The sequence below is a fragment of the Mustela erminea genome, chromosome 16 (genome assembly GCF_009829155.1).
Source record: "Mustela erminea isolate mMusErm1 chromosome 16, mMusErm1.Pri, whole genome shotgun sequence".
NCBI classification, from domain to species: Eukaryota; Metazoa; Chordata; class Mammalia; order Carnivora; family Mustelidae; genus Mustela; species Mustela erminea.
This window is the reverse complement of record NC_045629.1, coordinates 84,139,928-84,153,546: the sequence shown is the minus strand read 5'-3', so window position 1 is coordinate 84,153,546 and position 13,619 is coordinate 84,139,928. Positions and strand designations below refer to the sequence as shown.

Genomic DNA, 13,619 nt, shown 5'->3' with positions numbered 1-13,619 from the left:
TTTTTATTATTTTTTTAATTTATTCACTTGAGAGAGACACAGAGATGGAGAGAGCACAAGCAAGGAAAGCAGGAGAGGGAGAGGGAGAAGCAGACTCCCCGCTGAGCAGGGAGCCCGACGCGGGGCTCAGTCCCGGGACCCTGGGATCATGACCTGAGCTGAAGGCAGACGCTCAACCACATGAGTCACCAGGTGCCCCCATGGTTCCTTTTCAGCCTCAGGTCACTAGTCATCATTCTGCGGGCTGTTTCTGCTCTGGCTGCACCATCTCTACCCCTTTGGTCTGATTCCTCACTTGCACATCAGAAACGACCGTAAGATGCCTGGTGAAGACGGGCTTCCCGCCACGCAGGAGTGAAGGTGGCCAGGAGCCCCATGGGCACAGGCGAGGCTCATTGGCGCCCCAGCCCTCGAGCACACTGGCTTTGAGGTTTGCAGTGCACGGCACTTCTTCTCTTCTCTCTGGGATGTCGCGCTCCTCTGAGGGCCCTGAGCCTCCCAGCGTCCCATCCGTGGCTGCCTGTTTCCCGCCGCACACTGGCTCCTCATCCCTCTGGCTGTTCGTGTGTGACTTTGCCCCCATGGGGGGCTGACGCCTCCATCTACCTCTGTCTTTGTCTATGCTGTGGTTCTGAGTAACAAACTCTAACCCATCTTCGTTTCTTAACTGCAAGTTTCCTCCCATTAGGCCTTCGTGATCACGGGACTTGCTCTGCCAGCTCACTCTGGTTGGTGGCCCAGTGCTTTTCTTATCTTCTTTTCCAACTTATGCTTTTCATGATCGTAGTTGTTCACTTTGAATTACTGCATTTTTTCTTTCAGACTGAAAATATATACAGCTTATACTAATTAACATTAACTTATATTACACGTTTATTAAAGTCTGAAATTAAAGAGTCTTGTGCCCCTTCCCAGCTGTAGGAGGGTCTTAGGATGTTTGCCCCTTTCACGGGCACGCGACTGTCTGGTATTCCAGGAGACATTATTCTTTTATACAGACAGCGTTTGGACCTCATTCATATCGGTCATTTTGCTTGCTCCCCACTCCGTGTCCTAAGACCATCATTCTGCAGTCATTTTCACCCTCTTTGCTGTATAAACTTCAGAGGTTGTTTCAGTGGAAGTCCCTTAGTGTAAACGATCTTATATTTTACTTATCTATAAATGTCTGTTTTCACCTTCATGAGAAATAATTTTGCTGCGCATGCAATTCTAGGTTGACAGGTGTTTCCTCCCAGTGCCTCAAAGAGGTGAAGCCAACTGCCCCCTCTATGCCTCTTTGAAAAATCCACTGAGGGTGGGCCGCTGGCTCCTTTGGGAGCAATTGAGCCTTTCTCTGGGACAATGTGAACGTCTTTCTTGCTGGGCTGTGCTCTCACTGTGCTGTGTCTAGGTATGGATTTCTCTTTATGTACGCTGCTTCAAAGACATTATGCTGCCCAGATGTGGTTTTTCAGTAAATAAAGAAAAGCTTGAAGGGACACTATAAATGGGGGCTCCAAAGAAATCCAGTCCTGTAAAGTGCAGAAGCTTGTCCTTGCGAAGAATGAATGAGCCCACAAAGATGCCAGCCCTTCTAGGCGTCTCAGCTGTCTACCAGCACAGCTTGATTACCATTGTCCTTTGTAGCTGACATGTCGGGGGTGGCGGTTCTGGGTCTTGAGGCTGGCTGGAACTTCCAGTGTATTGGTAACGAGTTCAGTGTCCTCTCCTTTCACTGATTGTCTTGCTGGCCTGATTATGGGGGGGGGGGGACTCAGTTCAGGTGGGGGCTGTAGACACTCATCTCCAGCTGGGGTTGGGTGCTGTCTCCCTGCCCAACCTCACCTTCACCTCCATTCTGAGTCCGGCACAGGATGGGAGATTGAGCCTGCTGGAGAATAGGGACTGGGTGGGCTGCAGCAGCCAGCTGCTGACAAAGTTGGACTTGGCGGGATGCCTTGGTGGTTCAGTCAGTTAAGTTGCTGCCTTCAGCTCAGGTCATGACCCAGGGTCCTGGGATCGGGTCCCGTGTCAGGCTCCTTGCTCGGCAGGGAGCCTGCTCTCTCTCTCTGCCTCTGCCTGCCACTCTGCCTGCTTGTGCGTTCTCTGACAGATAAATAAATAAATAAAATCTTTTAATAAAAAAGTTGGAATTGTTATAATCAGGGGGCATGTCATCGTAGGGCCTCACTGGGTGTCCTCTCCTGCACTCTCTTCTCTGGGGGCTCCTATCCGGTTTACGCCAGACTTCCTTATTCTGCTTTACAAACCTTTTCACATTTCCTTTAGATTTTTCATCAACTTGTTTATGTGGTATCCGATTTCCTTGGATGTGTCTTCCACTACACTAATGCTCTCTTCAGCAGCATCTCTCTGCTATTTAACCTACCCACTGAGTTCTATTTCAGCAGTTGTATTTTTCATTCTAAAAGGTCTTTAAAAACCCTGCCCGTCCATACTTGATAGTCTGATATTGCTTTCTCATTGCTGTGACTGGCTTCTTTATTTCTGTGCACACTTCACACATAACTGTTCCCTTGCTTGTATCACCTGGTGATTTCATCATCTGCAGTTCTTTGAGGTTTCTGTCTACTGTTTGCTGTTTTCCTTGGCCCTCATTCAGTGAGAACTTCCCGTGTGGTTGGTGATCTTTAAGTTCATTGCTTGACCTTACAAACAGGAATACTGCAGGTCTAATTCCTCCAAAGTGTGACTGCTTTGGCTTCTACTGGTCTCTGAGAGGCACCATGAACCTGGGACCCTTCAGCTTATCTGAGGATTTGGGCTCAGCACCTGAATTGGGGGCTCAGTTTTCTACCTCCCCATTGGTCCAAGAGTCAGGCACCCAGTAGCTGTGGTGCCACTGAATCCACCTGAGGGCAGCTCTGCCTCCACAGGCTGCATAGCCCTTGGCCTAAGCTTGCATCAGAAAAGAAATAGGTGACCCCCGAGAGCTTTAAACTTGTACAGCGATTTTAGAGGTCCCAGCTGCTTATGGGACCCAAAATAACACAACCAACTGGAGCAGGTGATAACCAGGAAATGGCATTGAACCACGGCCTGGCCAGCACAGATTGGGATCCTGAAGCTGGGCCCCAGGACTCATGGCCAGGTGACTGCTGACTTTTCTTAGTCATTACAGTAAACTTTCAACAAGATGACCTCACTCGATTCATTATGGCAGAGTTCTAGGACATGCAACAAAGACACTTTGCCATTCCTTCTTTCCATTTCTGGCGAATAACACATGTCTGTATCCAAGGAGCTGTTGTGGTATGATGTGAAATAGTAAGTTATAAATAGTGAATTCACTTGAGTTTTACTTTCTGCCTTCTCTGACTGCAGATTCCAAGGTTTCATGAGTGTGCACACGTCTCGTACCCTTTCACACCCCCGAGTGCACCCTGACCTCTGCTTTGTACACGACACTGAGCCCATCTGTTGATGAAATCTTTTGAAGAAAGGGCTCTGGAATCAGCCCTCCTGGGAAGTCTGCCCAGTGTCTTTCTCCTGCCCCAACTGTCTGTGCTCTTGGTACTCTGGACGTACTGCTGTTCCTGGGCTTGTCACTGGGCGCTACACAGAGGCTTTCCTTGTCTGGGTCACTCTCTAACCTGTAGAGTCTCTGAGTACATGTGTCAGGCTGGTTTTGTCTCTCCCAGAACAGTGCACAGAGTCTGGACAAGTGTGTGCCTAGGAAACATCTGCAGAAAGCACAGATATCTTTCTTTCCCTTTTCATTTCCTTCCCCTTTCCACCAACTGAGCCACCCAGGTGCCCCAAAAGTACAAATATCTTGAATCACTGAATTCTACTCCAGAAACCAATACTGCACCGTATGTTAACTTAGTAAAATTTAAAAAAAAAAAAAAATTACAAATATCTTAAACTTCCTTTTCTTGTACTACCTTTAAGAGACTGAGCAGAGCTCTGCAAGCAGCATTCTCTGAAATGGCGTGAAAACACAGCAGATCTGTGTCCTCGCCTCTGGCCCACCCTGTCTCTGTGGGGCATCTCTTACACCCTTCCCAAGATACTTCACAGACACCCTTTGGTGGAGTATGTTCCGTTCTGGCATCCTCTGAATTGAGGGCTGTATTCAATCAGTTCTGGCTACAGGAGCTCCTACTCGGATGGAGAGACACAGACATAAACTCAGAGCTTTGACACAAAATAGAAAGGGACTCTTGCCTTTTAAAAACCGCCATGGAACTAAGAAAACAATAACGCAAAACAGAGAACCACCAATAGATAAATCTCAAAAACGTTAAGCAGAGGAAAAGAAGCCAGACATTAAAAAGTATATGTGAGATCATCCTATTTACGTAAGGTTCTAGAACGAGCAAAACTAGAGCCACAGAAACGACGTCACTGGGTGCCTCTGAGGCTAAGGGGGCAATGGAGACAGTCTATTATCTTGAGAACACAGCGGTTCTAAAGGTCAAAACAGGTCGCATTCGTCAAATCTCATAAAACCCAGCCCTTCAGATCTATGCGGTACACAAATGTGAATCACACGTCAGCAAGTGCTACCCATACGAAATCCGTCTCAGGGGACACGTGTCCTCATCAGATCGCCCTCCTTCGGGGACGCCTTTGTTCCCTATTAAACCAGCCTTCCGGGCGCCTGGGTGGCTCAGTGGGTTAAGCCGCTGCCTTCGGCTCAGGTCATGATCTCAGGTCCTGGGATCGAGTCCCACATCGGGCTCTCTGCTCAGCAGGGAACCTGCTTCCTCCTCTCTCTCTGCCTGCCTCTCTGCCTCCTTGTGATCTCTCTCTCTGTCAAATAAATAAATAAAATCTTTTATAAAAAAAAAAAAAAAAAAAAAAACCAGCCTTCCTTGGACTCTTTCTCCTCTGACCGCCAGCCGGGGAGCAGCAGGCGCACTAGGGGCTTCCCCATGGGCGAGAACTTGAAGTGCCAGGCTGCTCGCTCGTCCTCCTCATGCAGGTGGGAGGAAGGACACAGCCCTCCAGGCGCAGCCAGTTTCACGGGTGCTGCACCCACCGCATCCCGGCCCGTTTGCAGGCTCAGTCTGTGCCGTGGACGCGCTGGTGCTGGATCAGGTGTGAGCTCAGGCGGAAGGCGCGGCCGCACTTGGTGCAGTAGAAAGGCTTCTCCCCCGTGTGGACCCGCCGGTGCCGGAAGAAGCCCGACAGGGCTCTGAAGGCGCGGCCACACTCCCCGCAGGCGTATGGCTTCTCTCCGGTGTGGATGCGCCGATGCTCGCTGAGGAAGGAGCTCCGGCTGAAGGCGCGTCCGCACTCGGGGCAGGCGTAGGGCTTCTCACCCGTGTGCACTCGCCGGTGCTGCAGGAGGTTGGAGCTCTGGCTGAAGGCCTGGCCGCACTCTTGACATTCGTAGGGGCTCTCCCCATGGTGGGTGCGCTGGTGCCGGGCCACATTGGAGCTATGCAGGAAGGCCTTCCCGCACTCGCTGCATGCATACGGCCTCTCGCCCGTGTGTGTCCTCTGGTGCTTGGCGGCGTCTGACCGCTGACCAAAGGACTTGCCGCACTCAGCACATCCGTACGGCTTCTCTCCCGTGTGAGTTCGCTGGTGCCGGACAAGGTTGAAGCTCTGGCTGAAGGCTCTCCCGCACTCCTTGCAGACGTAGGGCTTCTCCCCGTGGTGGGTGCGCTGGTGCCGGACCACGTGCGAGCTGTGGATGAAGGCCTTCCCGCAGTCGCTGCACGCGTACGGCTTCTCCCCGGAGTGAATGCTCTGGTGCTTCACCACGTCCGAATAGCATTTGAAGCTCCGGTCACAGGTGCCACACTGATAAGGCCGCCCTTTGTGGGGGCCCCTCCTGTTTGAGGCAGAGCGAGCGTTTGGGGAGGCCTCTGACGGGGACACTCTGCCATCCAGACCGCTCTGCCCTCCAGGTTTCGCAGAAACAACTGGTATCTTCAGGGAATCTCTGGGCCTGTCTCCGGCCTCCTCATTCCCACAGCCGTCCAGAAGCCCCAGGGCCCAGGGAGGCCCCTGTAATGGGCCCAGCACTCTCTCTCCCTGGCAAGGCTCTTCTTCTTCCAAAGCCTCCTGCGTTGGCGTTGGCTTGGCACTCTGAGCCCCTTGCTCGGCCACTGAAGGAGCCCGGCAGGAAGCCTGGCTACCACCCGTCACCTGTGCCAGGGAAGCTGGAAAAGAGGGTCAGAGGCGAGTGACTGGAGGCCTAAGGAAGCTCTGAGGGCACACAGCTGCATGGGCGTGGACAGGGTGGTGGCCGCTGGGGTATGGGCAGAGCTGACAGTAACGGTGTGGGGCAGACCGGCGCGACGCCTGCCCAGCTCTCCCCAGTGCCTGTGGTCCCTCCACTGGGACTCCAGGGTGGCCTGAGCCTCTCCCCTCAGGCTCAGGACAGCAGGAGGCAGAAGCCCGGGCCTTGAGTGCCGCTGGCTCTGCTGTATGGCCGGTAAGGCAAAGAACACTGCCAGAGGAACACCGAGGCAGAGGGACCGGGAGGCACGGGTTCTCGTCCCAGCTCACTTCCCCAGCTCTGGACCCCCCGACAACTCTGTCCTTGACACCTCCCCATGACCCACCAAACTCAAAGGCCTCTGGTCCAGGCAAGTAAGAGGATCCTTCCTCAGAGACCAATCCATGGCAAGAACAAGCAACAGCCAGCGTCTGGAGCCAGCGGGCTGGACTGCAGGGCCTCCCAGTCCTGGCTGCTCGGTGGTGAGGCTGCTGGCCCTGCTGGCTCCTGGGCACAGACCACACGCCCATTAAGACAAACGGCTTTAGGGATGTGGCCACAAGGCAGAATACCAGGCAGTTCCTGCCACATTCACAGGGTCTATGGGAGCACCCGGGAGGTGAGACAAGGATGCTTCCTTGCAGGTGGTTCGGTAGGAGGGCAGCCCCCAGGGCAGCTTTCTAAGGGGACCGAGGGGGCTGTGCCTGCACCGCTGTAACAGAGCACCTGTCAAGGACTGAGCCCGCCCAGGTGACAGAGGCTCCTGCGTGGGGGGTGGGGGCAGGGCAAGGCCAGGATTCCCGGGGGCCGGTGGAGCGGGCAGGCACCCACAGCCGCTTTCCATCGACTCCCTAACTAACTAACTAACTAACTAGGGGGCCACCCACCTGAGCACCTGGAGATGGGGAGAGACCCCAGGCACAGGGCCAAGAAACAGGAGGCCCTCTAGGAAGGCCCAGTCTGGTCGTGAGGTTTGGCAGACTTAGAAGTTCAAGAAAACAACTCATAGGCACTGGTTTTGAAGAAAGAAATATTCAGAATTAAAAGCTGACCCAGTTCCAGTGGGTCAGGCCTTGGGTCCTGCCTCCTGAGGCCATCCCAGCCCCCAGCAGGCAGCCCTGAGTGTGCGTGTGGGTGTGAAGGGGGGAATCCTCTCAGTGATGACCTCCCAGGGTGCCCTGAGGAGCCCTAAACTTGGAGGCCTTGTTCCCGACTGGGGCAGTTTTGCCCGGGGGGGCACACTGGCTATGTGGGAACCATCTCTGGTTGTCACACCTGCGGGAGGTGGTCCTGGCCTTCTGTGGGTGGAGACCAGGGATGCTGACTATTCTAGAACGCCCAGGACACCCTGTAAGCCACGAGAAGTCTTCCATCCCAGGATGTCCAGTGCCAAGGCTGAGAAACCCTGGTGGAGGGAAGTCTTCCCAAAAGGTGAGAACTTGGTTTCGAACCAAGAAACTCAGGGCCCTGGCAACAGCTGCTGGTCTCCCGACTGACGTGCACCAGCCCCATCAGCACCACCTCCGGTCTCACGCTCTCCTGCAGCCTGCTTTCAGGCCACGGACCCCAGGGCATGTGCTTGAGACCAGCAACCAGGACACAGTGGTCCTATTCCCTTTATAAATGTGTGCTTTGTTGTGACCTGTTTCTTCTCCGCCACTCTGTGTATGTTGACATTTGCTAAAACCGTTACTTGGTCCAAAACCGCAGGACAGTGAAGAGCCCCGTTGGGACAGATCTGGCCAGGATGGTCAGACAAGGGAGGCCTGGCAAGCCCGGGACTTGAAGGGCAGCTTCATGGCAGACCCAAAGAAGGGACAAGCGTGTGTTCGTGGACACAGAGCGGCTGAACCACCTGACGCAGGGGTTCTCTGGCTTCCAGGGAGAACGGGTGCAGGTGTGTGGGCAGGGGGTCTGCAGTACGTTCTGCGGGCCAGGGTCTACTCCAGCCAGGCTCCTGCTGCCGAGCACGCTGCACCAGAGCCGGGAGGTGGGAGAGCCTGCGGCAGCGCGAGTGTCCATGCTGGGCAGGGGTCGGGCATCGTCCCAGGCCACAGTGACAATGGTAAGCGGGACAGGAGTCCTCAGCTTCGACAGCCCGCAATCAAGGCCTTAAACCTTCAGAACAGAGGAGGGTCTGGAGCCTGGGAGGGGAGAGACTAGCCAGGTTTTCTCTCCATACTCTTCCGGGCCTCCTAGTCTGAGCCCAGGCTAGCCGGGCCCTGAGAAATGGGGCCAGAATTAACAGTCTCGTTCTCAGAAGTCTCCAGGCAGGGGAGGGGCAGAGGAAGAGGGGTGCAGAGTGTGGCCACGAGAGCAAGGGGATGGAACACGGAGTGACGAGGACAGCAGGCGGTAGGGTGGGAGCTGTGTTAGGCAACAAAGGGACAAGGAAGTGCTGCCCGAGCCCAGCTACATCCCCTAGCAGCCAGGCAGGTGGGCTCTGGGAGCCCCGATTCCTAAGCTGTTCCCTCCTCCCTAAGCCCACCTTGCTGCCCACCCCTCACCTGTGTGTGTGTCCATCAGGGTAGCCCTGTCCGTGGCGTTCTGGAGACCCAAGTCTGGGGGCTCTCCTTGCCGTGCCTTGCAGAAGCACCAGGAGTGGGAATCCCTGCCTGGGTAAGAGAGAAGACAAGGGGAGAACGTGACAGGGGAGCCACTGCTGACAGCAGAGGCACTGCTGGGGACTGCACGGGCCTGTGTCTGCCACTAGAACTCGAAGTCATGACTAAACGGACGCCCCAGTAGCTAGGGCTCCATAGGGTGCAGTCTGGGAACGCCGTCTGGACCACGCTGGCGTCCCTGAGCCCTGCCCCGGCGGGCACCGCTGGAGGCGGCAGCCCCGGACTAGCTGCCGGCCTGGTCCTGCACCTCCACGAGCAAGCCCAGCGCCCGCTGGTCAGTCCTCAGATGTCTGCAGACACATCTAGGGATGTACGGCTTCTCTCGGTAATTATAAAGATTTGATCATAAAACTAGGAAACCAGGGAAACAGGAAATTACTGGACTGGTGCAGGTTTGGCCGGAGGAGGACCCTGCGCGCTAACACCAGAGGCACCGTCGGACAGACGCGACCACGCGAGGAAGTCCAGTGCGGACACAGAGAAGGAAAGAAGGAACCTGGGGCGGGGCGGGGGTCGACGGCAGGTTTCTAACCCAGGTTCCCGGCCTTGCTCGTGAGGAGCGCGACACACTGGTGGGAAATCAGGGCGAGCGCTGAAGTCACCCCGGGACCCACGGAAGAGCTGGCAGGCGGCCAGCGCCGCGTTGGACCCTCGAGGGTCCGACCCCTGATTCGCCGCGGAGGACGGCGACGCGGGGCGCCCGGGCGCTTCCGTGGGGTCAGGGCCTGCCTCCGGCTGCGGTCGGGCGATCGCGGGTCCTGCGCTCCGGCCCGACGGCCCCTGCTCGGCGGGGAGCCTGGTCCCCTCTGCCCGCCGCTGCCCCGGTTCTCTGTCTCCGGCAAACCAGTACCATCTTCACAGAAACACCCCGTTCCTACTCTTCGGGACGGAACACCTGCGGGAGCGACCCCACACCGCGCGGCGCCGGGAGCGCGACCCGCACGGACGCGGCGCCCCAACGTGCGGCCGAGCAAGCCGAGGGCCTCGTCTCGACGGAAATCTGCGCCGCAAAGGGCCGGAGCCGCGGGGGACGCAGCGGCCCCCGGCGACCCCCCGGGACCAGGGCCGCCGTGCCCGCCGCCGTCCGCCTGGCTGGGGCGGGGCGGGGCTGTCCGGGGCCGCCGCGCGGGTCGGGGGCCGGTCCCGGCGGTCACACGGTCGGGGGAGCCGTCCCCGCGCCGTCTCGCGGCTCAGGCCGCGACTCCCCTCCGCTGTCACTCCCCACGGCGCACCTGCAGCTCTTCCGAAGCGAGCGCCCCGCATAAGCGCACGTGTCCGCGCCCGCGCCCCAGGTCCCCGCTCGGGTGCGGCCCGCCGCCGGACCCCGCCACTCACCTGCAGCCCCTCCGCTCGCCGGAACCGCCGCCGTCCCCCGCGCGGCGGCGGGCACTTCCGGTGCCGCTCTAGGCGCCGGGAGGACTATGGACCCTTCCGCCCGGGCGGCCGCGGCGCGGGCACTTCCGGTGCCGCTCTAGGCGCCGGGAGGACTATGGACCCAGCTGCCCGGGCGGCCGCAGCGGCGCGGCACTTCCGGTGACGCTCTAGGCGCCGGGAGGACTATGGACCTTGCTGCCCGGGCGGCCGCGGCGCGGGCACTTCCGGTGCCGCTCTAGGCCGCGGGAGGGCCGTGCACCTCGCTGCCCCCCGGGGCGGCTCCCCAGCTTGGCGGCCCGGGCGCTGGCTCCGGTCGCCGCGTCTTCACGGACCCCACCGCCGCCCCGCTCCGGCCCGCCGGCCTCCTAGAGCCGCGACCCTCCCGTCTTTCCTCCCTCGCCTCCAGCCAGGCCCGGGTGGGGGTCGGGGGCCGCGGGATGAGCGAAGGCGCGGGCGAAGGCCTTGCGGGCGGACAGGGGTGGGGGAGGGGTGGGCCGAGTCCGGGGGCCGTGGGCGGGGGCGAGGGGCGGGGGAGCAGCGGGGCCGGGGCGGGTGTGGGGAAAGCGCCCTGGGCCAGGGGCCGCGAGCGCCCGCGGCGGGGAGGGAGCCCCGCAGCCGCCCCCTCGGGCGCGCGGCCCCCGCTCGGCAGCCGGACCCCCCTGCGCCCGCTGGGCCTCCCCGCCGGCCTTCCGCGCCCCCGCACTGGGGGCCGAGGACCCGCCGTGCGGGCGCTGGGCTTCGCGGGGGCCGACGTCCGGCGCGAGCGGAGCCGGTGGGGACGTTTCGTGGCGGGCGACGAGGGCAGCCGCAGCTCTGGCGGACTCGGGGGGACGTGAGCCCGCGTGGCCTGGGGCCCGGGTGCGGCCCTGCCAGAGGCGTGCGGGGCGGCAGGGGCTTGATGCCCGCCCAGGCCGGTCCGCCGCTCGCTGGGACGCGGCCGGGATCTGGCCCCTCCGGGCGTGTGCGGCGTGTGCGGGTGTACGCGGGCGTGTGCGCGGGGGACAGAGCTCAGTGAGGACCTTCTGGCTGCCGCTTGCGGCGGGAACAAGCGTCGGCCGTTCCGAGGCCCGTGTGCTCGCGTCTAGCGGGGAAACCGCACTCTGGGGGCGCCCGGGGGGCCCAGCCAGTGGAGCGACGGTCTCTGGCTCGGGTCGTGATTCTGGAGTCCCAGGATCCAGTCCCGCATCGGCTCCCGGCTCAGCAGGGAGGCCGCGTCTCCCTCTGACCCTCCCCGCTCTGTGATCTCTCTCTCTCTCTCAAAGTCTTTTAAAGAATCAATGAAGAAAAAATGATGTTTCTTTAGCTTCCCTACCTTTACGATCTCCATTTGTTTGGGTCAGGGAGTCGGGCCAGCCCAGCCACGCCTGTGTTTGGGTCGGTCCCAGGGTGCCCTGAGGTGTGGGTGGGGACCGGGGCTCTCCTGAGGCTCCAAGGGGTGGCGCCTGCCTCCAGGCTGGGGATGTTGGCGGGCTTCAGGTCCTGAGGGTGGGAGTTAGGAGTTCCTGGTGTCCCTCCCCTCCTCGCCGGGATGCGGGCTTTCCCACGGGCACTGCATTCCGGGGTTTCTCAACACAGTGGACGCTGTCATGTTTCATCGCTGCTGAGAAACCTTCACAGCATCTGCCACACGTGTGCGTCATGGGGCTTGGGTCTCGAACAGCATGTCCCCAAGGCACCATACGGTTGTCTCTCCGTGCCCAGGAGCTTTCCTGTCAGTGACTTCTGTGGCCTCTCTTCAGCCCCCTCGTTCAGACAGAAACCCCAGAGCACGGAGGGCCCCTGGAAGCGTTCACCTGCTCCCTGACAGTGATCCTCTCTACAGGCTTCTACAAAAGTCTCTTGCAGTGGTGTCCGCTCTGTGTCCTTAACCCCACTCACCAAACAGAAGCACAGGCAGTGAGTGGCCCCCGGTGCCGGGCAAGAAGAGGGGGATTGTCATAGCTGGGCTGGGCCAGCAGTGGCGGCCATGGAGGGCGCTGGCTCTCCAGGAGCTAGGAACTCCGTGCCATCTGCTGTGCCCAGCGCGCCCTCCCCTTCATCAGCCTGGCGCTGGCCCGTCACCCCAGCACATCCAGCACCGCCTCTCCATCTCCCAACCGTGGGACCTGCTGTCATTCCCGGGACCTGCCAGCCTGCTCCTGCCTTTCTCTCAGCCTTTGCTCCTTCTGCTTCCCAGCCTGGAAAGCTCCACCGGCACTGTCCACAGACTCGTTCCCTTTCCTCCTTACCAAACACGGGTCCTACACTGCCAGAGGGGGGACCGCAGTGAGGTGTCCGCTGCATCTGTCGGCTGGTCACTAACTAGGGATCATTTTGATTACATGGTCCAAGTGTTGTCTGGGTTTCCCACTGTATAGTTCCTCTTCTCCCTTTGCAACTAGTAAGCCATCCTCGAGGAGCAAGGCGGAGTTGCTGAGGACAGTAGGAACCGTGAAGACACGTGGCAGCCGGAGGCAGGATATGGCCACTGGATGGGAGGGAATGCACTGAAGTGACAGCAGTGGGCAGAGCTGGGGGCAGGGACTGTCCTGTGGCTCCGTAGAACACCCGAGGGTAGGAAGCACACACAAAGGCATTAGGAGACCAAAGCACTTGGTGTTTGCAAACCATCTAAAAAGGTCTGGGAGAAAAGGATCTGTGTAGATAAAAACAAATTTGAAGAGTACATTTCTGCCACACAGAACTACTGTGACATCTGTTTGTCTCCGTTTCCCAAATTTTCTACAAAATACTTTGCCTCTATTATATAAAAAAATGGGTTGGGGTCCACTTCCTGTCTTGCTGGAACTGCTCTGACAACCAGGAGGCTGGAGAGGGCTTTCTCTTCGCTGGCTAGAGCGGTGACCCCATCCTGGCCTGCATGTTATTTTTCTTTTCCAGCAGGTTTGGCGGGGGGAGGGACCCGAGGGACCTATACTTGCTTCTTTTAAGGACCCCTTCCCTCAAGAGCATGCCTTGCCTTCTGGGGAGCACTGCTCTCCCTCTGTGCCCCTAGATCGTTTTGGAGCCCGAGGCCACACAGGGCGCTGCAGGGATGAGAGTTGGGAAGGCCACAGGGAGACTTGGGCCGAGCAAGGTTCTGGTCCCCGCCAGGAAACCTGCATTCCCTGCCTTGCTGGAGCAGTGCTTGCCCCTGTGGGCTGGCCCCAGTCCTTCTGAGCCTGGGGGCACCCCAGATGCTGCCAAGGAGTTCCTGTTGCTCACACTGGTGCCTTGGCAGTGGTCGCTTGACTTCGAGGGTCCAGGCCCTGGGCCCCCAAGACGGGGCAGGTGCCTGGAGCAGCTGTCAGCCAGGCCAGGCTTGTGCTGAGGGGGTGAGGGCCAGAGTCTCGCCGACTGGTCTGCAGAGCCTGCCGTACAGGGGGTCTGTCCCTCTGCTGGTACAGCCTGTCTGTAGCCCCTCACTGTGTCACCTTACTACCCCTTCTGGTAGTAAGGTC

The 13,619-nt window shown here is 58.8% G+C and overlaps 1 protein-coding gene across 1 annotated transcript; it reads right to left on the bottom strand.

Annotated features, from left to right (window-relative positions):
* Positions 1-4,818: 4,818 nt before the first annotated feature.
* On the bottom strand, positions 4,819-10,134 carry ZNF696 (zinc finger protein 696). The gene is made up of 3 exons (XM_032315471.1): positions 10,038-10,134; positions 8,689-8,796; positions 4,819-6,122 (listed from the first exon to the last, which is right to left on the bottom strand). Exons 1-3 carry the CDS (start codon positions 10,066-10,068, stop codon positions 5,014-5,016), a joined length of 1,248 nt encoding a protein of 415 aa, XP_032171362.1. The 5' UTR covers positions 10,069-10,134; the 3' UTR covers positions 4,819-5,013.
* Between the last annotated feature and the right edge of the window lie 3,485 nt (positions 10,135-13,619).

Coding starts and splice junctions, on each gene's coding strand:
- ZNF696 (XM_032315471.1), bottom strand. CDS start 10,068: ATGCGGGGCGCTCGCTTCGGAAGAGCTGCAG. Junction 8,797..10,037: donor TCGCTTCGGAAGAGCTGCAG/GTGCGCCGTGGG, acceptor TCTCTTACCCAG/GCAGGGATTCCCACTCCTGG. Junction 6,123..8,688: donor CCTGATGGACACACACACAG/GTGAGGGGTGGG, acceptor CCTCTTTTCCAG/CTTCCCTGGCACAGGTGACG.